Consider the following 27,542-nt stretch of genomic DNA (forward strand, 5'->3'; position numbering starts at 1 on the left):
AGATGATGACAGCGGCGGCACATCACCGCTGTCATTCAGTGACGGGGGGCAGATCGCCCCCGTTAACGGGTGGGGGGGGTCGGATCGCTGTCACCAGCCATGTCCGATGCTACAGCAGCGTCGGACATGGCTGGATTGTAATATTTCATCAATTTTCATTGATGAAATATTACTATCGCTCTGATTGGCTGTTTCACTTTTAACAGTCAATCAGAGCAATCGTTGTCATGTGGGGGCGAAGCCACGCCCCCTATGGTGAAGAACAAAGCCCCCTGTATCTGCGGGTCGGGTGACCTTTCAGTGACCTAGGTCACCCGACCCGCAGGGGGGGCTTTAAAGTCATGAAGCCACATAGGCGTCACTGATCAGATTGGCACCAGTTTTCATGACGCCTATGTGGCGTCATTGGTCGTGAAGGGGTTAAGCGTGTCCTGAAAACGCCTTTATTCAGACTGGCCTATCGCCTCAACATATTAACCTAATCTATCCCTGTTTGGCACAGCCAAAAGTTTTTTTTACCATAACCAGGTTCCCCCCCTCATGTTCCCTCATGCTTTATGCATCCATTAGCCCTCTGTGTCTGTACTGTTACACACAACATTATGGCTGGTCCATACAATCAGGGCAACTGTTACCACCCACCTTTCGTGTCTCCCTTTTTTCCTCATAGATTATAAGCTTGCGAGCAGTGCCCTTATTCCTCTTGGTATTTGTTATAATCTATGTGATTATTGCTATGCTGTAATGTCTATTGTCTGTACAAATCCCCTCCGAAATGTAAAGTGCTGTGGAATATGTCGGCGCTGTAGAAATAAAATTTATTATATATTATAAGGTATGGACATTAGACCAGTGGAAATCTGTGCTTTGGTCTGATGAGTCCAAATTTGAGATCTTTGGTTCCAACCACCGTATCTTTGTGCGACGCAGAAAACGTGAACGAATGGACTCTACATGCCTGGTTCCCACGGTGAGCATGGAGGAGGAGGTGTGATGGTGCTTTGCTGGTGACACTGTTGGGGATTTATTAAAAATTGAAGGCATACTGAACCATGCGCTACCACAGCATCTTACAGCGGCATGCTCTTCCATCTGGTTTGCGTTTCGTTGGACCATCTATTTTTCAACAGGACAATGACCCCAAACACACCTCCAAGCTTTTTAAGGGCTATTTGACCAAGAAGGAGAGTGATGAGGTGCTACGCCAGATGACCTGGCCTCCACGGTCACCAGACCTGAACCCAATCGAGATGGTTTGGGGTGAGTTGGACCGCAGAGTGAAGGCAAAAGGGCCAACAAGTGCTAAGCATCTCTGGGAACTCCTTCAAGACTGTTGGAAGACAATTTCTGGTGGCTACCTCTTGAAGCTCATCAAGAAAATGCCAAGATTGTGCAAAGCAGTAATCAAAGCAAATGGTGGCTACTTTGAAGAGCCTACAATATAAGACATATTTTCAGTTGTTTCACACTTTTTTGTTAATTATATAATTCCACATGTGTTAATTCATAGTTTTGATGCCTTCAGAGTGAATCTACAATTTTCATAGTCATGAAAATAAAGAAAACTCTTTGAATGAGAAGGTCTCCAAACTTTTGGTCTGTATTGTATATATGTAATCAATATTACATAGTGTATGACATATTTACATTTAATTAGTTTTTTGTGTTCTAAAGTTGTATTCCAATAAATATATCTTAAGTCCAATCTAAATATCTTGATTATTGTATTATAAAAATGATTAAATGTCTGATGTTCACATTGTACTACAATAAATTTTTCACTTAAATATAAGCAATATATTTGGGAGCCGGAGTCGGTGTAAGGGAAATTGAGGAGTCAGAGTCGCAGGTTTGGCTTACCGACTCCACAGCCCTGATTAATATGAGCCCGCAGCTGTCTGCCTAACCTTTGCTGGTTTGATTTTTATAGGGGACCCCATGTCAATTTTTTTTCTGGGGATTCCCTGTAAACTAGCCATTAAAGGCTAGGCAAACATCTGTGAGCTGATATTAATAGCCTGGGAACCTTTATGGCTATTGGCTCCTTCCTAGAATATCAACATCAGCCCTCAGCCATCTGCTTTCCCTCTGCTGGTTATGAAAATTACTTGGGAGCCCCCCATTTTTTTTTTTTTTTTTTTTTTAATATACATATATACAGTACATACACACATACAGTGCATTGCGAAAGTATTTGGCTCCCTTTTCCCACATATCAAGCTTCAAACATAAAGATACCAAATGTAAATTTTTGATGAAGTCAACAAGTGGAACACAATTGTGACGGACAAAATGTATTGGTTATTACATTTTTGTGGAAATTCAAAAACTGAAAAGTGGGGCATGCAATATTATTCGGCCCCTTTTAACTTAATACTTTATTGTGCCACCCTTTGCTGCGATTACAGCTGCAAGTCGTTTGGGGCATGTCTATATCAGTTTTGTACATCGAGAGACTGAAATTCTTGCTAATCTTCCTTGGCAAACAGCTCGAGCTCAGTGAGGTTTGATGGAGATCGTTTGTGAACAGCAGTTTCCAGGACGTCCCTCCTGACAGCACCAGGGAGGACATCCCTCGCCTCCTTGCAGGGACAGGAAGAGCACACAAGAGGTTAAAAACAGTCTCCACCCCCATTCCCTCAGTGTTTTCTTCCTGTCCCTGCACAGAGGGACGCACAAGAGGAGTCCGCTTACCGGAGGGGTCCAGGGGGATCGGGTGGCCCTGCCAATCCTCCTGTGAAGTGACCCCGGTGCTGAAACCCTCTTCTCCTCAGCCGCAGAGACCAGGGGAGGATGAGCCCCCTGGGTAGAGCTGCTTCCTCCCGCAGCGGAGGCTCTCAGCTCCGACGCCGGCTGCAGCGTGGGGACCGGAAGTCGCGTGCAGAGAGGCCGCGATGCATTTCCGGTGACGTCAGAGCGCCGGAAATACAGGCCGCCGGCAAGCGCTCTGAAGGAGCAGAGCGCGGTACCAGCGAGACAGGCAGCGTCCTCCTGTCCTGACCTCGCAGAGGCTCTCAAACAGCAATGGAGAACCAGGGCAGAATCGAGCCGGATGGGGTAAGTGCGCATAGCGCAGACTGACCGACGGAGACCCGGACTGCCCAGATCAGAGCCTGACTGTCCCTCTTGCACTATGCAGGAAAAGGCACAACTGACAGCGCCCACTCCCACGACCAAGCAGGCGGAGAAAGACCCAGGGAAGCCCAATAAGTGCCCCGTATGCAGGGTTAAGCTCCCCAGCAAGCACAAGATGTGTGACACCTGTACGGCCAAAGTAATGAAAGGGCGAACAGCCGTCCCTTCTATCGGAGATGAGATCGCTGATTCGAGAGGAGGTCCAGGCTTCCGTGGCCACCCTGTCCCAGCCAGTCCAGGCCCCAGTGCTAAGCGATCCAGGCAGGAGATGGAGCTTAGTTTGGTGGAAGGGTCCTACTCCTTGGAGTCGGATCAGGAAGTAGGCGAGCTGGGCACTAGCGAACCGCAGTATGGGAAAACATACCTCTTTTCCTCGGATGATACCGACAATCTGGTTCAGGTGGTCAGAGACACCAATGCAGATTGATGAGGTCCAGAATCCTCAGTCCAGGCAGGACATGATGTTCGGGGGCCTTAGGGCGCAGAGAAAAGTGGTATTTCCTGTGAACGACCATGTGCGAGCTATGGTCCTGGAGGAATGGGAGGAGGCGGAAAAACGTCTCGTGATATCCGGGACTTTAAGAGACGGCTCCCCTTCGACCCCGAGGACATAAGAGTGGGAGGTAGTTCCCAAGATTGATGTCCCCGTGGCAAAAGTTGCCAAGAAAACATCGATCCCCTTTGAGAGGGACCCCATGGATAGGAAGGCGGATAACCTGCTAAGGCGGGCCTGGGAAACATCAGCAGCCTTAATTAAGACCAACGTAGCAGCTACTTCGGTAGCAAGGTCTATGTGTTTATGGTTGGGCCAGTTAGAGGAACATTTAACTAAAAAAACCCCAAGGGAAGAAATTATAGATTCTCTTCCAATCATGAAGTCAGCCACAGCCTACCTAGCCGATGCATCGGCAGAATCTGTTAGAATTGCCGCCTGGAATAGCTCTTTGTCGAATTCGGCACGCAGAGCCATCTGGTTAAAGACCTGGACGGGTGATGGAGCATCTAAAAATAAGCTCTGTGCCCTTCCCTTCTCCGGGTTGAAAGTTTTTGGCCCTGCATTGGATGATATATTAGAAAAAGCATCCGATGAAAAGAAAGGGTTCCCTGAGGAAAAGAAGCCTAGAGACCAGCCCTTTCGTAGACCTGGGGGGTATAGAAGGCAGCAGTACTATAGGTACCAGGGGAGCTCTCAGAGGGGTTCCTATGGTAGCACCCACTCTAGAGCTGGAAGATCTAGAGCCCCCCCTTTGGGATCACGTACTAGATCCAGGAGAACATGACTATACCAACATAGGGGGTCAACTCAGAGAATTTAGTTCCCAGTGGTCTCAGATCACAAAAAATCAGTGGGTACTGAGAAAAATAGCAGAGGGTTACCAAATAGAATTTTCATCCCCTCCCCCCGAAAGGTCTATTTCTCCTCGCAGAATAAAAGACGACTCCCAGATGTGGGTCGATGTGACATTACTGGCAAACTTAGGGGTGGTAATTCCGGTTCCCCGGGCAGAAATTGGGCCGGGCCACTACTCGTCCCTATTTACCATCGCAAAACCGTCCGGAGAATCCCGTACCATTATAAATCTGAAACCCTTAAATGCCTGGGTCACGTACAAAAGATTCCGAATGGAATCAGATCCACAGTCCATTTGATAGACAAGAATGCTCTGATGTGTACCCTGGACCTGAAAAGTGCCTACTATCAGGTGCCAATTCACCCAAGATTACAGAGATTCCTGAGGTTTGCAGTAAGACTTCAGAATCGGACCTGCCACTTTCAATTTCATTGTCTTCCCTTTGGTCTGGCCTCGGCACCTCGAGTCTTCATGAAGCTGATCGCGGAAGTGGTGGCGTTCCTAAGAAATCACGGAATAATCATCATTCCATACCTAGACGACTTCCTCCTGGTGGCGAGATCGGCAGAAGAGCTACGGCGACACAAGGAGAGGACAATAGAGGTTCTAGAGTTTCTGGGCTGGATCATAAACAAAGAAAAATCGAACCTAGTAACAGAAAGAAGGAAGATTTTTTTGGGGGTACTACTGGATTCCAGAAGCAGAACCTCCTTCTTACCACCAAGAAAAACAGACAAAGATACGGGACAGCATGAAGGAACTTCAAAAAGGCCGCGTTTCCATCAGAATAGCCATGCACGCTTTGGGCCTCATGACATCCTGCATCCCTTGTGTTCGATGGGCACAGTTTCATACGAGAACCCTTCAAAAAGAAGTATCGGCCGCCTGGGATCGTCACCAAACCTCCCTGGACAAGAAGATGGCCTTGTCTCCAGCAGCAAAAAGATCCCTGGTGTGGTGGATGCAGCGACAAAACCTAAGGAGGGGTGTCCCCTGGGTCACCTCCCCATGCGTCATAATCACTACAGATGCCAGCAAATGGGGCTGGGGGGCTCACATAGAAGGCAGAATTCTTCAGGGAGAATAGCCGGCAAACGCGATTCCACCTCCTCCATCTACAAGGAACTTTACGCCACATGGGAGGCCCTAAGAAGAAATCAGGACAAACTAAGTCAACCCGTCAAGATTCTATCGGACAACGTGACGGCGGTTTCCTTCCTCCGGCATCAGGGAGGAACAAGGCATTGGGCACCTCCAGGACCTGGCAAAAAAGATCTTTTCCTGGGCAGAAAATACGGTTCTGTCAGTAACAGCCGTCCACTTCGAAGGGTCGCAAAACACAGTGGCAGATTATTTAAGCAGGCAAAAGATCTGTCCCACAGAGTGGGAGCTGAACACAGAGATCTTTCAGAACTTATGCCAGCGCTACCGCAGATAGACCTCTTCGCAGCCAGAAAGAATACAAAGACATACAGGCTTTTCTCACTGAATCCATTGGACAATCCAGAAGGGGTAGACGCCCTAAGTCAAAAGTGGGGGCAGACTCTCTCATATGCATTCCCCCGATAGCTCTCATTCCAGCCATCCACTCCTTCTTCCACAGAGGGAAGACATCATTCACCAAGGGCTGGTGCTTCACCAAGATCCGGGGAGGCTTCACCTGTCAGCCTGGATCCTGAACGGCAGATCCTGAGGGCTCGAGGCCTGTCAGACCAGGTCATATCGACTATTCAGGCCAGCAGAAAACCCGTAACTTCGGCGATATACCACAAAATTTGGAAAAGATTCTGTCTGGATTGTGGCAGGCCCGACTCAGCGGAAGGAAAGCCAGACATCCCAAAGATACTGGATTTTCTTCAGGCAGGCTTTGATAAAGGTCTTAGGCCTAGCACGCTGAAGGTCCAGATCTCGGCATTAAGCGCCTTTCTAGACTACCCCTTGGCCTCCCATCCCTGGATAATAAGATTTATCAGGGCAACTCAGAGGTTACGTCCCACAGTCAGGAGGTCAGTCCCCCCATGGGATCTTAGTCTTGTCCTGCAGTCCCTTTGCTCAGATCCCTTTATCCAGAGTCAGGAGATGCCCATCTCACGTCAAACCATGAAGGTAGCATTCTTGGTGGCGATCACCACGGCAAAACGGATAAGTGAGATACAGGCGCTATCTATCCGAGAGCCATATCTCCGAATCTGTTAGGATCGAATAACCATGAGATTAGACCCCACCTTTTTGCCCAAAGTTGCATCAGTCCAAAACTTAAACCAGGAAATAGTTTTACCTTCCTTTTGTGAGAACCCCTCAAATGATAAAGAAAGGACCCTGCACGAATTAGACGTACACCAGGCAGTGATTGATTACATCAGGGCCACACAGGGTTGGAGACAGGACCATAACCTATTTTTACTCTTTGGGAGGGAAAAACAAAGGAAGAAAAGCCTCAAAAGCCTCCATCGCAAGATGGATAACATCGCTAATCAGTTTAGCCTATGTCTCTCAGGGGGTTCCTCCCCCAGAAGGGTTAAAAGCTCACTCAACACGGGCTTTATCAGTGTCCTGGGCGGAAAGAGCAGGGGCTTCAGTAAACCAAATCTGTAGGGCAGCAACCTGGTCCAGGTTGGACACATTCTGTAAGCATTACAAATTAGATGTGTTATCTAACCAACAGACTGCTTTCGGGAGAATGGTTCTCCAGGCAGTCATCCCACCCTAAGGGGATACTTTGGTATTCTATCTGGTGCTGTCAGTAGGGACGTCCTGGAAAATAGGCATTAGACCTACCGGTAATTATGTTTCCAGGAGTCCATCCTGACAGCACGGATAGTTCCCTTCCCGAATTAATGATGTCATATGTCGTTATATGATTCTGTGAATAAAGTGTTCAGTTGCATCATCCACGGTGTGGTACTTGGGAAAAACACTGAGGGAATGGGGGTGGAGACTGTTTTTAACCTCTTGTGTGCTCTTCCTGTCCCTGCAAGGAGGCGAGGGACGTCCTCCCTGGTGCTGTCAGGATGGACTCCAGGAAACATAATTACCGGTAGGTCTAATGCCTATTTTTCAGCTCTTTCCACAGATTCTCGATTGGATTCAGGTCTGGACTTTGACTTGGCCATTCTAACACCTGGATACGTGAGCCATTCCATTGTAGATTTTGCTTTATGTTTGGGATCATTGTCTTGTTGGAAGACAAATCTCTGTCCCAGTCTCAGGTCTTTTGCAGACTCCAACAGGTTTTCTTCAAGAATGGTCCTGTATTTGGCTCAATCGGCCTTCCCATCAATTTTAACCATCTTCCCTGTCCCTGCTGAAGAAAAGCAGTCCCAAGACATGATGCTGCCACCACCATGTTTGACAGTGGGGATGGTGTGTTCAGGGTGATGAGCTGTGTTGCCTTTACACCAAACATATCATTTTGGCATTGTTGCCAAAAAGTTTGATTTTGGTTTCATCTGACCAGAGCACCTTCATCATCATCATCACCATCATCATCCATCATCATTTTTATTTATATAGCACCATTAATTCCATGGTGCTGTACATGACAAAGGGGTTACCTACAAAGTTATAAATATCGTTAACCGTAAACAAATTCACAATGACAGACTGGTGCAGAGGAGGGAGGATCCTGTCCTTGCGGACTTAAATTCTACCTTTTTCCACATTTTTGGTGTCTCCCAGGTGGCTTGTTGCAAACTTTAAACTGCACTTTTTATGGATATCTTTGAGAAATTGCTTTCTTCTTGCTACTCTAGCATAAAGGCCAGATTAGTGCAGTGTATGACTGATTGTTGTCCTATGGACAGACTGTCCCACCTCAGCTGTAGATCTCTGCAGTTCATCCAGAGTGATAATGGGCCTCTTGGCTGCATCTCTGATGAGTCTTCTCCTTGTTTGAGATGAAAGTTTAGAGGGCCGGCCGGGTCTTGGTAGATTTGCAGTGGTATGATACTCCTTCCATTTCAATATGATCGCTTGCACAGTGCTCCTTGGGATGATTAAAGTTTTGGAAATCATTTTGTATCCAAATCCGGCTTTAAACTTCACTACCACAGTATCACGGACCTGTTGTGTTCCTTGGTCTACATGATGCTCTCTGTGCATCAAACAGAACCCTGAGACTATCACAGAGCAGGTGGAATTTATACGGAGACTTGATTACACACAGGTGGATTATATTTATCATAATTAGTCATTTAGGACAACATTGGATCATTCAGAGATCCACAATGAACTTCTGGAGTGAATTTGCTGCACTGAAAGTAAAGGGGCCGAATAATATTGCACGCCTCACTTTTCAGTTTTTGAATTTCCACAAAAATTTAAAATACGGTAACCAAAAATTTCATTCAACGTCACAATTGTGTTCCACTTGTTGATTCTTCACCAAAAATTTACATTTGGTATCTTTATGTTTGAAGCATGATATGTGGGAAATATATATATATATATATATAAATGCGAAGACAGCACTCCATAATATTGAAAGTGGTAAGGCTTATTCATACCCACATTTCTGGGTGACGTTTTGGCTCACACTGAGCCTTTCTCAAGCAGTGGGTGTTACTAACAAGTGTATATACATAGACATAATTAACAATCACTGTAACTTGTGATAAGGTGCTTCAAATACATTTCATAGTTCATAGGCTAGTTTCACACTTGCTTTTTTTTGCAGCGCGTTTTTCCCGCAAAAAAACGCATACAAAAGCATACAACTGCTGCGTTTTTTTCAAGCATTTTTATGAGCATGCATGAAAAAAACGCAGCGTTTTTATGCGTTTGTATGCGTTTTTAGTGCGTTTTTACCGCGTTTGCGTTTTTTTCCAACATTAGGTGGCCCCTCACACTAACCCAAACCATGACTTTACTAACCCTGACCCTAACCCTAACCCTGACCCTAACCCTTAACCAAACCATACTTAACCCTAACCCAAACCCTAAACCCTAACTAACCCTGACCCTAACCCTGACCCTAACCCTTAACCAAACCATACTTAACCCTAACCCACCCTAACCCTGACCCTAACCCTGACCCTAACCCTGACCCTAACCCTTAACCAAACCATACCCTGATCCTAACCCTGACCCTAACCATAACCCTTAACCAAACCATACCCTGATCCTAACCCTAAGGCTGGTTTCACACTTGCTTTTTTTTGCAGCGCGTTTTCCTGCAAAAAAACGCATTGAAAAAACGCATACAAAAGCATACAACTGCTGCGTTTTTTTCAAGCATTTTTATGAGCATGCATGAAAAAAACGCAGCGTTTTTATGCGTTTGCGTTTTTAGTACGTTTTTACCGCGTTTGCGTTTTTTTCCAACATTAGGTGGCCCCTCACACTAACCCAAACCATGACTTTACTAACCCTAACCCTTAACCAAACCATACTTAACCCTAACCCAAACCCTAAACCTTAACTAACCCTGACCCTAACCCTTAACCAAACCATACTTAACCCTAACCCTAACCCTGACCCTAACCCTTAACCAAACTATACTTAACCCTAACCCAAACCCTAAACCATAACTAACCCTGACCCTAACCCTGACCCTAACCCTAAACCCCCTTAACTAACCCTAACTCTAACCCAAACCCCTAAATTCCATGGTTAACAAAAAAAACGCATGTGCAAAAAAACGCATACATAAGCATGCCAATGCGCACATATGCGCACCCATAGACTATAATGGGTGTCTTGCTGTAAAAAAACGCATTGCGCGCGCATGCGTTTTTTTGAGGCAAGTCGGACGCACCAAAAAATGCAACAGGTTGCATTTTGTGCGCCCGAGCGCATACCGCAAAAAAACGCATGGGCGGTAAAACGCGTACAAACGCATGTGTATGCGCACATAAGCGCATCCCATGCAAAGTATAGGAAAAAAAAACGCATGCGCTATTTAGCGCTAAAATACCACGAAAAAAAACGCAAGTGTGAAACCAGCCTAACCCTGACCCTAACCCTAACCCTAAACCCCCTTAACTAACCCTAACTCTAACCCAAACCCCTAAATTCCATTGTCTAAACTAATGGTAAAAAAAAAACCGCATGTGCAAAAAAACGCATACATAAGCATGCCAATGCGCACATATGCTCACCATAGACTTATAATGGGTGTCTTGCTGTAAAAGAACGCATTGCGCGCGCATGCGTTTTTTTGAGGCAAGTCGGACGCTCAAAAAATGCAACAGGTTGCATTTTGTGCGCCCGAGCGCATACCGCAAAAAAACGCATGCGCGGTAAAACGCGTACAAACGCATGTGTATGCGCACATAAGCGCATCCCATGCAAAGTATAGGAAAAAAAACGCATGCGCTATTTAGCGCTAAAATACCGCGAAAAAAAACGCAAATGTGAAACCAGCCTTAGATCACAATTTCATATACGTTGTCAGAAAATTATTTTGCTAAAGTGCAATTTTCCAAGTTCACAAAAGTATCAACTCCTCATATTTGGTGCCATCATACATCAGAATACAATTAATAGCTGTTACTTATATTCAGTGCAGCTGTAGTATAATCATATATATCTTACCCCCATCGGATTACACTATTTCACATGGAGGACGCCATTACCTCCGGTTTCAGTGTTCTATTTGAATCACTGCGCATGTCTCAGCACATTGCTACGTAGTGCAAGAGTACCGGCCCTTCATACTGCATATTTCGTGTTTTAAAACAGCGCATCTTGAGTATGGTATTCCCTTCTCGCTCATGCTCACATTTTAATCACTGGCACTTCATACTGTCTTGAAAATAATGACGATCTAAGCAGAGCGTTACAGGAAATATACAGAAGGCGGCACTTTTCAATCCACAGCACAACTTTTGCACATATAAATATGCCCTAACTTTGTTTTTTATTACGTGCTCAGAATTATCATTTTATATACATGTTAACAATTCTCATATTAAAGATGCCATCTCAACTAGTAATTGATGGTCTAAAATTATGTCAAAGTATCATTAACCAGAAGTGGTTTGAAAAGGAATATGGATGATTTCCGGGTTTGAATAGTTATTTAAGCTACCCTGGTATACTGGACGGCACCTTATCCAGGGTACCTCCAGTCACCAAATAGTGCCAAGGAGATATACACGATCCTTCCAGACCATGATGTCTCACCCCCGGCATCTATATAGGTAAGTATACCCTCTCCCTAACATCCATTTTATTCCCTATCAATAAAAATAGGCAAAATGAGCACATATATTCATTATCATATTTTTATTGGCCATCAGTCTAACACTCCATATAACTTTTTGAAGAATAAATCAATTAAATAAAAAAAAAATTTTTGTAAAAAATAATGGTAACATCCTCTGTCCTCCATACAAGTGTGCTGTATCCTTGGTAAGTATATGGTGGCAAGTGACTTGTAGTAATGGTGTATCTATATAAAAAAATTAAATATATTAAAATTGGAATACATTCTACAAGGGACATATTCCTAATAATCTGGGGTCCATACATTCACGATGGAACCTATACCTAAAGGGAATATATTTAAGTAATAGAGTAAATCTTGAAATCCACATTTAATCCCTTTGGTTTGAAAATGTTCAATTTATAAATCCATCTTAGCTCTCGCTTCGTTAAGGGTGGTTTCACATTAGCGCTTTTTAAGCGCACGCACGGCCGGGGGTAGCTCCGCTGCGCACTTTTGACGGTGCGCCGTGCGCGCCAAAATCCGAAAAGTTTGATTTTGGCGCGCACGGCGCACCGTCAAAATTGCGCAGCGCAGGTCAAAGCGCAACTAGCGCACGGCCTGCGCACGATCTGCGCACCCTATGCTAAAGATGGGGTGCGCCGATCGCAGGCGCCGCTGTGCGCTAGGAGGCGGCGCTACAAGCAAGGGGCGGGCACGCCGGGCAGAGAGCCAGCTCGGGGGCGGAGCTACCCCCGGCCGTGCGTGCGCTTAAAAAGCGCTAATGTGAAACCACCCTAAGAGGTGTGTTTTATTACCCCCTTCCCAAGTCTTTTTTTTTCCTAATGGTAGCCGGTGATTTTTTCTTGTTTTAAAATCACACGCCTCACCAACATACCACAGGTTACAAGAACATTGAAGTATATATTATATATAACATGATCACATTTACATGTTAAATATTGTTTAATTGTGTAAATCTTATGAGTATTGGGGTCTTCAAAAGTTGATCTCCTTAACATAAGTGCACAATTAACACAAGATAGACACTGAAAACATTTTTTTTTCTCTCTGCCCGTTAAAGTTGTTTGATAAACCTTTTTCATAGACCCAATATCCGATTTAATAAGATGATCTCTAATATTTTTATTTCTTCGATAAGAAAAAAGCGTTGGCTCTCTAAAACCCTCTATACCAGGTAGACATTGTCAGCGTCCCCCAATGTTTTCTAGTGACATTTCATGTCTTTATCTTCTGTATAGGTCGTAACAAAGAGAATGCAGGTCAGTCCTGTATTCTTTATTCTTGGTTTTAATAGTCCTATCCTTTGTCATCTAAAAACCTTTTTGTTACATCCAATAAATCTCTAGGATATCCTCTGCAAATTTTTTTTTAAGAAATCCAGGACTCCTTCTACCTCTACTTCATTTATAATACGTCGCACCCTTAATAATTGGCTTAAAGGTATTGACCTCACCATATTACGTGGATGTTGGCTATCATATGTCAAAAGATTATTCATATCAGGTTTTTTTTACATATAATGTAGTTGTTAATTTACCTTCATTTTGTTTGACCAGAACATCTAAAAACTTTAAATCTGTCTTAGAAAACATCAGAGTAAACTTGATAGTTTGATCATTTTTATTCAAAAACAGATGGAAATTATTCATATGGAGTATTGATTCCTGCGGTTCTGAAGAAAATTTAGGCAAGCGAGCAAAAGTTATTTTAAATGCTCCCTTTTTGGCCCAAGAGGTCATGGTTCACATGAATGAGAATGATGGCTGCGTCATATCCTTGGATTCTTCCAGTTATTCTTTATCTCCGCAGGCAGGGCCCTGTATGTTATCCTCAGATGTCAGGCCTGCATTTAAAGGCATGGATTTTGAGAGGTCGTTATTAATCCAAAAAGGCTTCTCCCTGGCCTCAGGCTCTACTCTGCTTCGGATCCAGAAGCTGGTAACGACTAATATGTATGGTAGGACTTGGATAATATTTTTGAGTAGTTCGGGACAATCCTGGGAAGAATTTCTGACTAAAGCCATACAAGAGTTCCTTCAGAAGAGAATGGAAATGGGCCTAGCCACTAGCAGTCTTAAAGTGCAAATGTTAGCTCTAGGAGCCTTTATATAATTAAAACCTAGCTGGAGATAGATGGATAATTAAGTGTATTAAGGCATGTGATAGATTTGGACTGATACCGACTCCAAGAATACCCCTTCGGTATCTAAACCCAGTCCTGGAAGCGTTAACAAGATCTCCCTTTGAACCTCTAAGTGAAGCACCGGTTAAGATACACTAAAATCAGAAATTTTAGTGGCCCTGATATTAGCCCATAGAGTCAATGACTTGAAGACCCTATCTATCAAATACCCATTTACACAGATATTGGAAAAGTAGGGTTATAATGAGGCCAGACCCAGCATATGTTCCAAATGTAGCATCTATATTTCATAGGAGCCAAGACATTGTTCTCCCTTCCTTTTTTGTAGCAATACTAAAAATGAGGAAAAGCTCAAGCTACACACACTAGATGTTAAACGGGTCTTGGTTCAAAAATATGGAGAAAGTCCTAATTTGTTTCATTTTAATGGGTTAGGAAAGGCCTAAAAGTAACAAGGGGCACGATAACTAAATGTATCAGGGATGCCATTAGCTTAGCCTACTCTGCTAGTAATGTACCAGTTTCAGAGACCTTGAAGGCTCATTCCACCAGGGCCATAGCAACTTCCTGGGCTGAGAAACTTGAGGTGTCAATCGGCAGGATACGCAAGACCAGCGACGTGGTCCTCTCTGTCTACATTCTATGAACATTATCGACTTAATCTTTCTTCCCCTGATGATCTGTCCTTTTGGGGGAATGGTGTTAAAATCGATGATGCTCCCTAAGGTACTCAGTCAGTGCTGGTCACTGAGGCTGAGCTTGCAACAGCTCATTCTCCCTGTGGTTCTCATGCCTGGACTGTCGCATCTTGGCATCGTCCATGTTGAAAACTATTTTTCCCCAGACATGGATTGTGGTCTGGGACAGAATGTCAGACAGGTGAGGGATGTGATTTTTTTTTTTTATTATTATTACAGGAGACGAGGGCTTCAATGGAATGGGTGTTAGGTGAGTACAACTGTTTATTTTTAAATAAAAATGTAAGTGTATTTTGTTGTTTTAAATATTAGACTTTATTCTAGCTCTGTGTCTAGTTAAAATATAACTATAGAATTAGCAATGGGTAGGCGTCTTATTGATGCTTTTCCATTACTAGGCCATGGGCTTGATATCACTGGACAATACAAAGGTGAAATCAACCCCACAAATATGAACCCCACTTGCCACCACTACAGGGCAAGTGGGAAGAGCAGGGCAAAGTGCCAGAATTGGTGCATTCAATAGATGCACCTTTTCTGGGCTGCTGCGGGCTGCTATTTTTAAGCTAGGGGGTAATATCTGGGCGCCTTACCAGTCTAAGAATACCAGCCCCCAGCTGTATGATTTAGCCTGGCTAAATCTGACCATTCAACTGACCATTAAGTTTTGTAAAAAATTATTCAATTAAATCTACTCTTGATAGCCAACCTTGGTAAAGCTGACAGCTGAGGGTTGTCCCTAGCCATTAGTTTTGCCTGGATGGTTATCAAAAAATACAGGGGAACCCATGCTCCCCCCCCCCCCCCCTTCTTTCTTTTTTTTTTTTCTTTAATCATAAGGTGCAGGCTGATGAATACTCCCAACAGCCGCTGCCTGCTCTAGCTGTTATTAGCAGCTGCAGGCGTAGGCTTATGAGGGCAGTAGTCCCATCACCGATGCCAGTGAGCGGAGGTAAATATTTTACCTCCAATCACAGCTGCGGGCTCACACTGTCTTTTGACAGCATGGGAACCACGGATGTCTGACTAGCGGCAGCACTGTCATGCATATGACAGCGCGAGAAACTCCCAATGTTCGGGATGCCGAACCCGATCAGTAATGCTGTGAAGTCCTTTTTTGATACAGACTCCTAACTTTACTGTTGGAGTTTGCCCATTTCTAATGGAAACCTATACTTCCTACAATTCAGTTTCTGGTTCAGTACCGAATACCTTCTTATGTCTAACTTATGGAGCTTCCCTTCCATACTTTTTTTATCATTGGAATAAAAGTATGGGAGGATTACTTCCTGGGATCTATGGAAATGTGATGCAAACTTGGGCTGATAGGGTCATTCTTAAACCAGACCCAGCCTATCCTCTATAATCTTAGTAAAGGGAGGACCCACCGACAGGCGGATGCATCGTTTTGACGTGCCGCCGAAAGCAAGAAAATGCAACATGTTGCGTAACGGCGGACACGTCAAAATGACACACGGATGCATCCGCATACAACGCATGTCCCTGCGTGCACAATGTTAAAGATGGGTACGTAGAATGCATGCGGAAGTAGGCAGAGCTTAAGGAAAGAACGTTAATGTGGACCTGACCTAAGAGATGCTGGGAAAGTACACTACCCGAAAGAGAGCACCTTCAACAGGTTGCTGTATTTGTGTGGCATGTACAAATGTAAATTTGACTAGTAAAACATATGAAAAAAATTGACCTACTATTGCAGTTAGATGTCTGGTTTTAACCCCTTCATGACCCATGACGCCTACGTAGGTGTCATGAAAAGTCGTGCCCAAACGACCCATGACGCCTACTTAGGCGTCATGCTATAAATCGCCCTCCTGCGGGTTGGGTGACCGGGGTCACTGAAAGGTCACCCGACCTGCACACAGAGGACACTCTATGGTTAATCCCATCGCTCTGATTGGCTGTTAAAAGTGAAACAGCCAATCAGAGCGATTTGTAATATTTCACCAATGAAATTTGGTGAAATTTTACAATCCAGCCATGGCCGATGCTGCAATAGCATCGGACATGGCTGGACACCGATACCCGACCCCCCCCCACACCGACTGGCGGGGCCAATCGGCCCCCGCCACCAATGGACGGCGGCGATCGGTCGCTGCCGTCATCATCTGCTCCCCCCCTTCCTATCGCTCCCCCCACCTTCCGATTCCCCCCTGGTACCTCCGATGTCCCATCGTGGCTCCCGGTGTCCGGATGATGGGTGCCGCTCATCTTGAAAAATGGCGGGCGCATGCGCAGTGCGCCTGCCATTGTCCAAGAAGGCGGCGCCCATGAAATTGCCGGCTGCCCGTTCATTTTTCATTTTGACCACTGTGATACTCTCACAGTGATGAAAATGAAAAAAAAAGTTAATACACCCCCCGTTTATCACCCCCATAGCCAGGCACAAATAAAATAAAAAAAATATTATTTTTTTTCCATTTAGAGTTAGAATTAGGGTTGAAATTAGGGTTGGAATTAGGGTTATAGCTAGGGTTAGGGTTGGAATTAGGGTTAGGGCTGGAATTAGGGTTAAGGTTAGGGGTGGGTTGGGATTAGGGTAAGGCTTGTGGTTAGGGTTAGAGTTGGGATTAGGTTTAGGGGTGTGTTGGGGTTAGGGTTATGATTAGGGTTGAGTTAGACTTAGGGGTGTATTGGGGTTGGAGTTGGAATTGAGGGGTTTCGACTGTTTAGGCACATCACGGGGTCTCCGAACACGACATGGCGCCACGATTTATTCCAGCCAATTTTGCGTTCAAAATGTCAAACAGCACTCCCTCCATTCCGAGCCCCGATGTGTGTCCAAACAGTGGTTTACCCCCACATATGGGGTATCAGCGTACTCGGGAAAAATTGCACAACAACTTTGGGGGTCTAATTTCTCCTGTTACCCTTAGGAAAATAAAAAATTGGGGGCTAAAAAAAATTATTTTTGTGAAAATGATTTTTTTTATTTTCACGGCTCTGCGTTATAAACTTCTGTGAAGCACTTGTGGGTTCAAAGTGCTCACCACACATCTAGATAAGTTCCTTGTGGGGTCTAGTTTCCAAAATGGGGTCACTTGTGGGGGAGCTCCAATGTTTAGGTACACAGGGACTCTCCAAACACGACATGGTGTCCGCTAACGATTGGAGCTAATTTTCCATTCAAAAAGTCAAATGGTGCTCCTTCCCTTCCGGGTCCTGCCGTGCGCCCAAACAGTAGTTTATAACCACATATGAGGTATTGGTGTACTCAGGAGAAATTGCCCAACAAATTTTAGGATCCATTTTATCTTGTTACCCATGTGAAAATGAAAAAATTGATGCTAAAAGAAAATTTCTGTTGGAAAAATTAAAAGGTCCATTTTTTCCTTCCACATTGCTTTAGTTGCTGTGAAGCACCTGAAGGGTTAATAATCTTCTTGAATGTAGTTTTGAGTAGCTTGAGGGGTGCAGTTTTTAGTATGGTGTCACTTTTGGGTGTTTTCTGCCATATAGACCCCTCAAAGTGACTTCAAATGTGAGGTGGTCCCTAAAAAAAAATGGATTTGTTAATTTTGTTGTAAAAATGAGAAATCGCTGGTCAACTTTTAACCCTTATAACATCCTAACAAAAAAAAATTGTTTCCAAAATTTTGCTGATGTAAAGAAGACATGTGGGAAATGTTATTTATTAACTATTTTGTGTCACATAACTCTCTGATTTAACGGAATAAAAATTAAAAATGTGAAATTTTCACCAAATTTCCGTTTTTTCACAAATTAATGCAAACCTTATCGACCTAAATTTACCACTAACATGAAGCCCAATATGTCACGAAAAAACATTCTCAGAATCGCTAGGATCCGTTGAAGCGTTCCTGAGTTATTGCCTCATAAAGGGACACTGGTCAGAATTGCCAAAAATGGCCAGGTCATTAAGGTCAAAATAGGCTGGGTCATGAAGGGGTTAAAGGAATTTTCTTTTGTATTTCTAAAGAAATTTGTTCCTCCCTTCATAAAATCTATTGCACAAGAATTGTAAGAATTATTGTGCTCCCTTGCTGCTGCTTTCTAATTCATTAAGAATGAAAAAAGAAAAAAAAGGATCTGAACCATATCACTGAGTTCTGGTACCTATCTTGATCTCCCCCTATCAACTGAATCTCTGTGTTGTCAGTTACTCATCTTCTTCACTGATGCAATTGCACTAATATATTAATGTCTGGAGTGACGTATATACTCGTGTATAAGCCGAGATTTTCAGCCCATTTTTTGGGGCAGAAAGTCCCTCCTCTCGGCTTATACGCGAGTCATATACAGGGGGTGGGAGGGGGAGCGGGAGTGTCAGAGACCATACTCGCCCCCTCTCTGCAACCCCTGTTTCTCCCTTGGTCGTCTGATTCCTGCGTTTAGCGGTCACGTGGTACTGCTCACTAAACTCATGAATATGCGCATGCGAGGAGGTGAGTATGACGGGGAGCAGAGCAATATTCACCTGTCCCCGTTCCATCGCCGTTCACCGCTGTATCTCCCCGGTCCTCCTGCTGTGACATTCAGGTCAGACTGCGCGATGACTTAGTCAGTGGACGCCCTCTGCTGAATGTCTCTGCAGAGACCCGGGAGACACAGCAGTGGACGGTGATGGAACGGGGACCGGTAAATATCGCCAGTGCCGGGGGCTCAGGACCACCGGCACCTGGCCCCCAGCAACAGAAAGGGGAGTGTCATTTTTTTCGTTAATTGCAGCAGCAGCAAATAAGGGGTATTTATGGAGCATTTCTCTTCCTGAGGAAGTGGTGATGGCCAACTCACTGAATGAATTTAAGAAAGGAATGGATGCTTTTCTTGTGAGTAACAGTATAGAAGGTTACGAATAACAGAATATTATAGGTAGATGGTTGACCCAGTTTTGGGGAAGGAATTTTTTTCCCTATGGAGAAAATTGGCTTCTACTCTGTGGGTTTTTTGCCTTCCCCAGGATCAACAATGCAGAACAGCTGCACTAAAAATAGGCTGAACTAGATGGACATAAGGTCTTCCTTCAGCCATCAAAACTATCTTACTATGTCACTATATCTAATGGGGCAGCATTAACCTTTGTGCAGCAGCATATTATGGGGGGTATTTATGGAGAATCTTATGGGGCAGCATTAACCCTTGTGCAGCAGCATATGGGGGTATTTATGGAGCATCTTATGGAGCAGCATTAACCCTTGTGCAGCAGCATATTGGGGGTATTTATGGAGCATCTTATGGGGCAACATTAACCCTTGTGCAGCAGCATATTATGGGGGGTATTTATGGAGCAGCATTAACCCTTGTGCAGCAGCATTTTATGGGGGATATTTATGGAGCATCTTATGGGACAGCATTAACCCTTGTGCAGCAGCAATATGGGGGGTATTTATGGAGCACCTTACGGGGCAGCATTAACCCTTGTGCAGCAGCATATATTATGGGGGATATTTATGGAGCAGCATTAACCCTTGTGCAGACGCATATGGGGGGTATTTATGGAGCATCTTATGGGGCAGCAGTAACCCTTGTGCAGCAGCATATGAGGGGTATTTATGGAGCATCTTCTTGGGCCAGCATTAACCCTTGTGCAGCAGAATATTGGGGGTTTATCTATGGAGCATCTTCTTGGACCACCATTAACCCTAGGCTTATAAGTGAGTCAATAAGTTTTCCCAGTTTTTTGTGGCAGAATTAGGGGGGGTCGGCTTATACACGAGTATATACGGTATTTGTCCAATGTTTAATGGTTTTGTTTTTTGACCATTCGCTCAAATCAAAATTCAAATTGAGTTCACCATGACTTGCAAATGTAACACGTTTTCAACTCCAATTCACTGGCAGCTAATAGATTGGATTGTTTTATGCTTATTTTTTTAGGACAAAGTGTTTGAACCTGCACCGATGTCTCCCTCCTTGACCTCAGGAGAATCCACTGATCTTTCCCCACGCTTTGCCGACTGTAAGTATATGCAGTAGGACTTTGTGAATAATGCCTCCACTCTACATACATAGACAGTTTGTTTTCTATGGCAGATTCACATTTGTAGTTCAGTGATTATGAATGTTAGCGCCATATAAAAATAAAGATTATTATTATTTGGCATGTGCTTGAAGCTCTTTTGCCATTGTGGCCCACACCGTAACTATCCCATTTGGGCTTTAACCAAATGTAGCAATCTAAGAAAATTATACAGGGCTCTTTCACACACACATCACAAAAGGATATAGTTGTACAATTTAGAACAGAATCAAGAACCCAAACAAAGTCACACTTGATTTAATTTTCGTTGCCATAATAGGGAATCTATAAGATGAGTCCATTTGTATAAATACATTGATGTTGCTACTCACAGACTCGTATCTGCCACTAGTCCTCATGAGAGTATTGAAAGCTTTCCAAACCCAACATTTTACCTTCAAGAAAGCTTACAGCCTGCAATGACACTGCTGCCTCCTCACCACTACTGGAGCTACTGCCTCAACAACACCGGACCTGCCGCAACCCCCAACCTACTGTCTCCTTCCCCACCATCCTGTAGCATGTAAGCCCGCAAGGGCAGGGTCCTCTCCCCTCTATATCAATCTGTCTGCACTGGATGTGCAGCCATTTACGACCACTCTTTGGGTCCGATCACTAAGCCAGTTATGAATCCACCTAACATTTGCCTTGTCCATTCCATACTTGGTCATTTTTTCAATAAGGATTGTATGAGATGCTTTGTCAAATGCTTTGCTGAAGTCAAGATATACTATATACTAGTGATCGGACCCAAAGAGTGGTCGTAAATGGCTGCACATCCAGTTGGAAGAATGTCTCAAGTGGGGTACCACAGGGCTCTGTCCTGGGCCCTGTATTGTTCAACATCTTTATCAACGATTTAGATGAAGGAATTGAGGGTAAACTGATTAAATTTGCTGATGACACAAAGCTAGGAGGGATAGCTAATACTAGAGAAGAGAGAGAGAGGATTCAAAAAGATATAAATAAACTGGAGAAGTGGGCAGCAACTAACAGAATGGTTTTTAACAGGGAAAAATGCAAAGTACTACATCTGGGCAATAAAAATGAAAAAAGCATATACAGAATGGGAGGAATAGGCCTAAGCAACAGCACGTGAAAAAGACTTGGGTATACTAATAGATCACAGACTGAATATGAGTCAACAGTGTGATGCAGCAGCAAAAAAGGCAAATGCAATACTAGGATGTATTAACAGAAGCATACAGTCTAGATCACGTGAAGTCACTATTTCCCTCTACTCCTCTTTGGTCAGACCTCATCTGGAATATTGTGTCCAGTTTTGGGCACCACATTTTAAAAAAGACATCAACAAACTGGAGCAAGTTCAGAAAAGAGCAACCAGAATGCTGACCGGTCTGCAAACCCTGTCTTATGAGGAAAGGTTGCAGGATTTGGGATTGTTTAGTTTGCAAAAGAGAAGACTGAGAGGAGACTTAATAGCTGTCTACAAATATCTAAAGGGCTGTCACATTGTAGAAGGATCAACTTTATTCTCATTTGCACAAGGAAAGACTAGAAGCAATGGGATGAAACTGAATGGGAGGAGACACAGATTAGATATTAGAAAAAACTTTTTGACAGAGTGATCAATGAGTGGAACAAGCTGCCACGAGAAGTGGTGAGTTCTCCTTCAATGGAAGTCTTCAAACAGAGGCTGGACAGACATCTGACTGGGATGATTTAGCAAATCCTGCTTTGAGCAGGGGGTTGGACCAGATGGCCCAGGAGGTCCCATCCAACTCTACGATTCTATGATTCTATATCTACAGCAAATCCTTGATCCACCCAATCAGTGATTCCGTCATAGAAGGAAATTAAGTTAGTCTGACATGACTTATTAGTTACAAACCCATGCTGACTCTGTTTAATCACTTCATTCTTATCCAGGTACTGACATACATGTTTAATAATTTGTTCAAAGATCTTTCCTGGTATAAAAGTCAGACTCACCAGCCTATAGTTGCCTGGGTCCACCTTCTTCCCCTTTTTTGAAGATAGGAACAACATTTGCTCTTCTCCAGTCTTCTGGGACTTCTCCTGTTCTCCAAGAATTTTCAAAGATTATGGAGAGGGGTTCAAAAATTTCTTCTGCTATCTCCTTCAGTACTCTGGGGTGTAATTCATCTGGACCTGGAGACTTGAATTCATTTAGGTTAGCTAAGTGTTTCCTCACTATCTTTCTGTTTATAGATATCCTGGATTCTTCTATTCCCTTAATAGGACAGTGAAGAACAGTTGATGTTACATTTCCTTTCTGAGAGAAAACAGATGCAAAATAGGAATTTAAAAATTCGGCCTTCTCAACATCCTGTCTTACCATTTCATCATTTTCATCCTGTAAAAATCCTATAGCATCTTTGACTTTTCTTTTACTTTAGACATATCCCCAAAATCCTTTATTATTGCTTTTGGCATCTCTTGCAAGCCTCAATTCATTTTCTGCTTTAGCTAATCTGTTTTGTGCCCTGCAGGTTCTGCAGACAGCATTATATTCTTCTTTAGATATGCCTCCCTCTTTCCATTTTATAAACATTTTTTTTTCCTTTTTAGCATGTGATTAAGTTCTGTGTTCATTCATCCAGGTTGAACAAACTACAAACTACTCTGTGAAAACTTGTTCTCCAAGAGTCGAATAGTCCTCTGTCCCTCCTGAGTCTAGTCGTGGGGTTAAACAGTACTGTACAGCCACGGGGTATTGCCACATTCAGCAGAAATTGACTCATTTTTACCCATTTCACTGTGTGAAAATGTAAAACCTGAGGCTAAAACTGTGATTCTAGTCACTACTTAGACAGGCCTTGAGGCATAGAAGTCAGACATTCTGGGTTCAGTACCAAGAGGGCACGTAGTAAACTAAGGGAAAAGATGAATGTGTATGTCGGGTCACAGTCCAGGGTCAGAATATCAGAGAAATAGATCAAAGCAAAAGGGGAAAAAACAAGCTAGTAGTCTGAACACTGTCCAAAGGTCTTGCAGCCACAGATCAGAACTGGCCGTACAGAAATCTAGCAAACACACACCAGAGAGCAGAAGCTTTGACTGGCATGGATCTGGGCCAGACAGCTCATCTAAATAGCAAGGCAACTACTAAGAACAGGGAACACCTGGAGAACTTTCTGCACCTCACAGTCTCAGGTCAACAGAGCTGTAAATCAAGGCACTGAAAGCTCAGCATTCCCCAGCACTGGATAAGATGTGTGAGGCAGTGAGGGGGATCATATGGGTAGGGTCGATATATGGATGGAGTCTTATTAAACCCACTGGAGCACCTTGTGTTCTCAGCAGAACACCTGTGAATCGCAAGGCAAAATAAGAATGGATTGGGTCCAGGTAGTTGACCCAGTCAGATTTTTAGGAAAACCTGTCAAGGGCTTTTATTTTTAGAGGAATTTCCATGTTTGTTAGTGGGGTAAATCCCCCTCTCCACTTCAGGTTTTGGAAGTGGCCCTATGACCATGATTCCATTTAAATCTGTCAATTTGGTCTTGGCTGTGTCAGTTTGGAGTTTCCAAGCTGCAGAGCATGAGGCTCTGTGCAACCCAGGTCTTTTTGGAGCTAACAGAGCCAGGGATTTCAAGGCAGCTGACGCACCCAAGAGATACGGCGGTGCCATTGCTCACAGCAATGAGTTTTGAACATGGACTGTATGTGAGTCTGAAAATAAAGACACTGTTTATGTTGATTTTTCTGTGGTCCCTGCCTATCTGTCGCACTGCACCTACCCCGCTGCACTTCAGATGACAGAGCTGTACATCACGGAGTTCCAGACTCTGTGAGCGGAGGAATCGTGACAAAAACAACTTTTTTGGTAAATATATAATTATTTTTTCTCTACTGTCCAATGGTATAAAATTCTGTGACACATCCATGGTGTCAATATGATTGCTGCACCTTTAGATGAATTGAGAGGTGTAGTTTGTAAAATGGGGTCACTTATGGGGGAGTTCTGCTGTTCTGGCACCTCAGGGGCTCTCCCAGTGGGTCATGGCACCCGTAAACCATAACTGCAAAATCTGCACTACAATATGACGCTCCTTCGCCTCTGAGCTTTGTACTGTGCCTAAAAAGTAGTTCACGATTTCTTGTAGAGTATTGACGCACTTAGGAGAAATTGCACTACAAATTGTGACGTCCATTGTTTCCTGTTAGCCCTTATAAAAATAAAACATGGGGCTATAACATTTTAGTGGTAAGAATGTAATTATTCATTCTTCACTGCCCAATGGCAAATTCTCTGTAAAATATGTGGGTAACATTTTCACTGCACCTCCTGGATGAATTCATTGAGGGGTGTAGTTTGTAAAATGTGGCAGTTATGAAGGGATTCTGCTGTTTTTGCACCTTAGGGGCTCTGCCAATGTGACATGGCACCCTGAAACCATTTCAGCAAAATATGAGGCCCAATATGACACTCCTTCCCATCTGATCTTGGCATTGGACCTCAAAAGTAGTTTTTCACCACATATGGGTGTACTCAGGAGAAAATGAGTAACACATTGTATGGTCCATTGTCTCCTGTTATCCCTTTTGAAAATTAAAAACTTGGGGCCAAAGCAACATTTTGGTGGAAATAATGGTAATTTTCCATTTACTTAGCCCAATGTTATACACTTCTGTGAATCACCTGAGGGTTAAAAATGGTTACTACACTGCTAGATGAATTCATTGAGAGGTGTAGTTCCCAAAATAGTGTCAATTGTCTGGGGCTTACACTTGTCTGGGGCTTACATGTTACAATTGCAGGGGTTCTGCAATTGTAACATGGCGTCTATCCCAGCTAGTTTTGCGCTCCATAAGTCAAATGGTGCTCCTTTCCTTCCGAGCCTTGCCATGTGCCCAAACAGTAGTTTTCCAGGATGTCCCTCCTGACAGTACCATGGAGGATGTCCTCCTCCTTTACAGGGACAGTAAAGCACACGAGAGGTTAAAAAGTCCCACCCCGCCCCACTTCCCTCAGTGTTTTTCCTGTCCCTGCACAGAAGGACAGACGAGATCAGTAGCAGCAGCTTACTGGGCTCAGGGGGATCGTGCAGCTGGTCCAAGGTCCTTTCCTCTGTCAAGTGGCCCAGGGCCGAACTCCTCCGTGGGGAGTCCTTCTACCCCAAAGACCAGTCGAGCGGATGCGCTCCAGGGCGAATCGTTCCTTCTGGTGGGAGGCTCTCGGCTCAGTCAGTGGCCAGCAGGCTTCTTCTGGAATTAGCGCTCAGGGAGACGTCTCCCTTCCGGTGTTGTCACTAACAGTGTCACAGGTCTGCGTGCGTTCCAGGAGGAACGCGGAAGATAGCGAGACCAGACTGAATTCTTGGATCTCGCAGGGCGTACGGTGGCAGCATGGAAGAGCTGGGCAAGATGGAGCAGGACGGTGGGGTAAGTGCGCTGTTCGCAAAAAATCCCCAGCACCCAGCGGTCACTATAACCGTCCTCAGTACTCAGGGCACTCTCAGAACATAGCTAATTAGTCCCTCTCTTGCAATATGCAGGACAAGGGAGCCCCTGCCTACGCCCAACCGGATGGGCAAAACCTCATCAAAGTCCAAGCGATGACCTGTTTGCCATACAAGACTCTCAAACACCTATAACAGGACCCTCTGTGATGCCTGTTCGACCAAGATTGTAAGGGAGGAACAGCCATCCCTTTTATCAGAAATGAGGTCCATCATCCAGGGGGCAAGTACAGGCCTCTATACAGTTAGATCCATAATATTTGGACAGAGACAACGTTTTTCTAATTTTGGTTCTAGACATTACCACAATGAATTTTAAACAAAACCGTTCAGATGCAGTTGAACACTTTCAGCTTTCATTTGAGGGTAATAAACCTAAAACCGTTAAACCTCTGGGTCAAGTACAAGAGGTTCAGGATGGAGTCAATGAGATCTACTGTCCATCTCATAGACAAAGACGCCCTAATGTGCACTCTCGATCTGAAAAGTGCCAACTACCAGGTCCCCATCCACCCAGCGTGCCTAAAGTTCTTGAGATTTGCAGTAAGTCTGCCAGATCGAACATGCCTTTTCCAGTTTCAGTGCCTTCCCTTTGGCCTGGCTTCTGCTCCCCAAGTTTTCACCAAATTGATGGCAGAAGTGGTGGCTTACCAAAGAAACCACGGGGTCGTCATTGTACCATACCTTTTACGACTTCCTCTTGGTGGCAAGATCAGCAGAAGAACTGATTCGGCACAGAGACCTGACCATCTCTACTATGGAATTCCTTGGCTGATCAATAAACACTCAGAAGTCGGCCTAACACCAGAGACCAGGAAGGTGTTTCTGGGGGTTCTGCTGGATTCCAGGTGCAGAACATCCTTTTTACCAGCAGAGAAGCAGGAGATAATACAGAGCAGAGTAAAGCACCTGGTAAGAAGCCACGTCTCCATCAGATCAGCCATAAAGGTGCTGGGCCTGATGATAGCTTGTATCCCTTGCATCCGATGGGTGCAATTCCACTCAAGAGTTCTGCAGAAAAACATCCTGTCTGTCTGGGATCAGCTACAGTCTTCTCTTGACCAGACGCTGTCCTTATCCCCAGCGGCAAAAAGATCACTATGCTGGTGGACTCAACCCAGGAATATACAGGTGGGCATCCAGTGGATCACCTCCCTATGCATGGTAATCACTTTGGACGCCAGCAAATGGGGATGGGGAGCTCATCTAAAGGGAAGAATCCTTCAGGGCAGATGGCCAGAAGAGAATCTTCACAGGTCTTCCAACTACAGGGAACTCTACGCCGCATGGGAAGCTTTAAGGCAGAATCTGGCATGTCTGAGGAATCAGCATGTAAGAATTGTCAGACAACATAACTGTTTCCTTCCTGCAACATCAAGAGGGACCCAGAGATCGAGCACTCCAGGAGCTAGCAGGAGGAATCTTTTCCTGGGCTTGAGCGGACGTTTCTTACAATATCGGAGAAGCTGGTTCTCACTACTAGGAGCCATGGCAGTGGAAGATCCGATACTACTTCCCCAGAGGGAGGACATAATCCATCAGGGTCCAGTCTTCCATCAGAACCCGAGAAAACTTAATCTGTCAGCGTGGATCCTGAA

The 27,542-nt window shown here is 44.4% G+C and overlaps 1 protein-coding gene across 1 annotated transcript in view; it reads left to right on the forward strand.

Moving 5' to 3' along the window:
* The window catches only part of LOC141098497 (uncharacterized), a 295,534-nt gene that overhangs the window by 157,902 nt on the left and 110,090 nt on the right, over positions 1–27,542 (forward strand). The window contains exon 7 of the mRNA XM_073586333.1: positions 20,356–20,437. Within this exon, the coding sequence (XP_073442434.1) occupies positions 20,356–20,437 (82 nt within the window). The remainder of the gene's footprint in view (positions 1–20,355; positions 20,438–27,542) is intronic.

The sequence above is a fragment of the Dendrobates tinctorius genome, unplaced genomic scaffold (assembly GCF_039654945.1).
Source record: "Dendrobates tinctorius isolate UK_male_01 unplaced genomic scaffold, ASM3965494v1 ptg000092l, whole genome shotgun sequence".
In the NCBI taxonomy this organism is placed as follows: domain Eukaryota; kingdom Metazoa; phylum Chordata; class Amphibia; order Anura; family Dendrobatidae; genus Dendrobates; species Dendrobates tinctorius.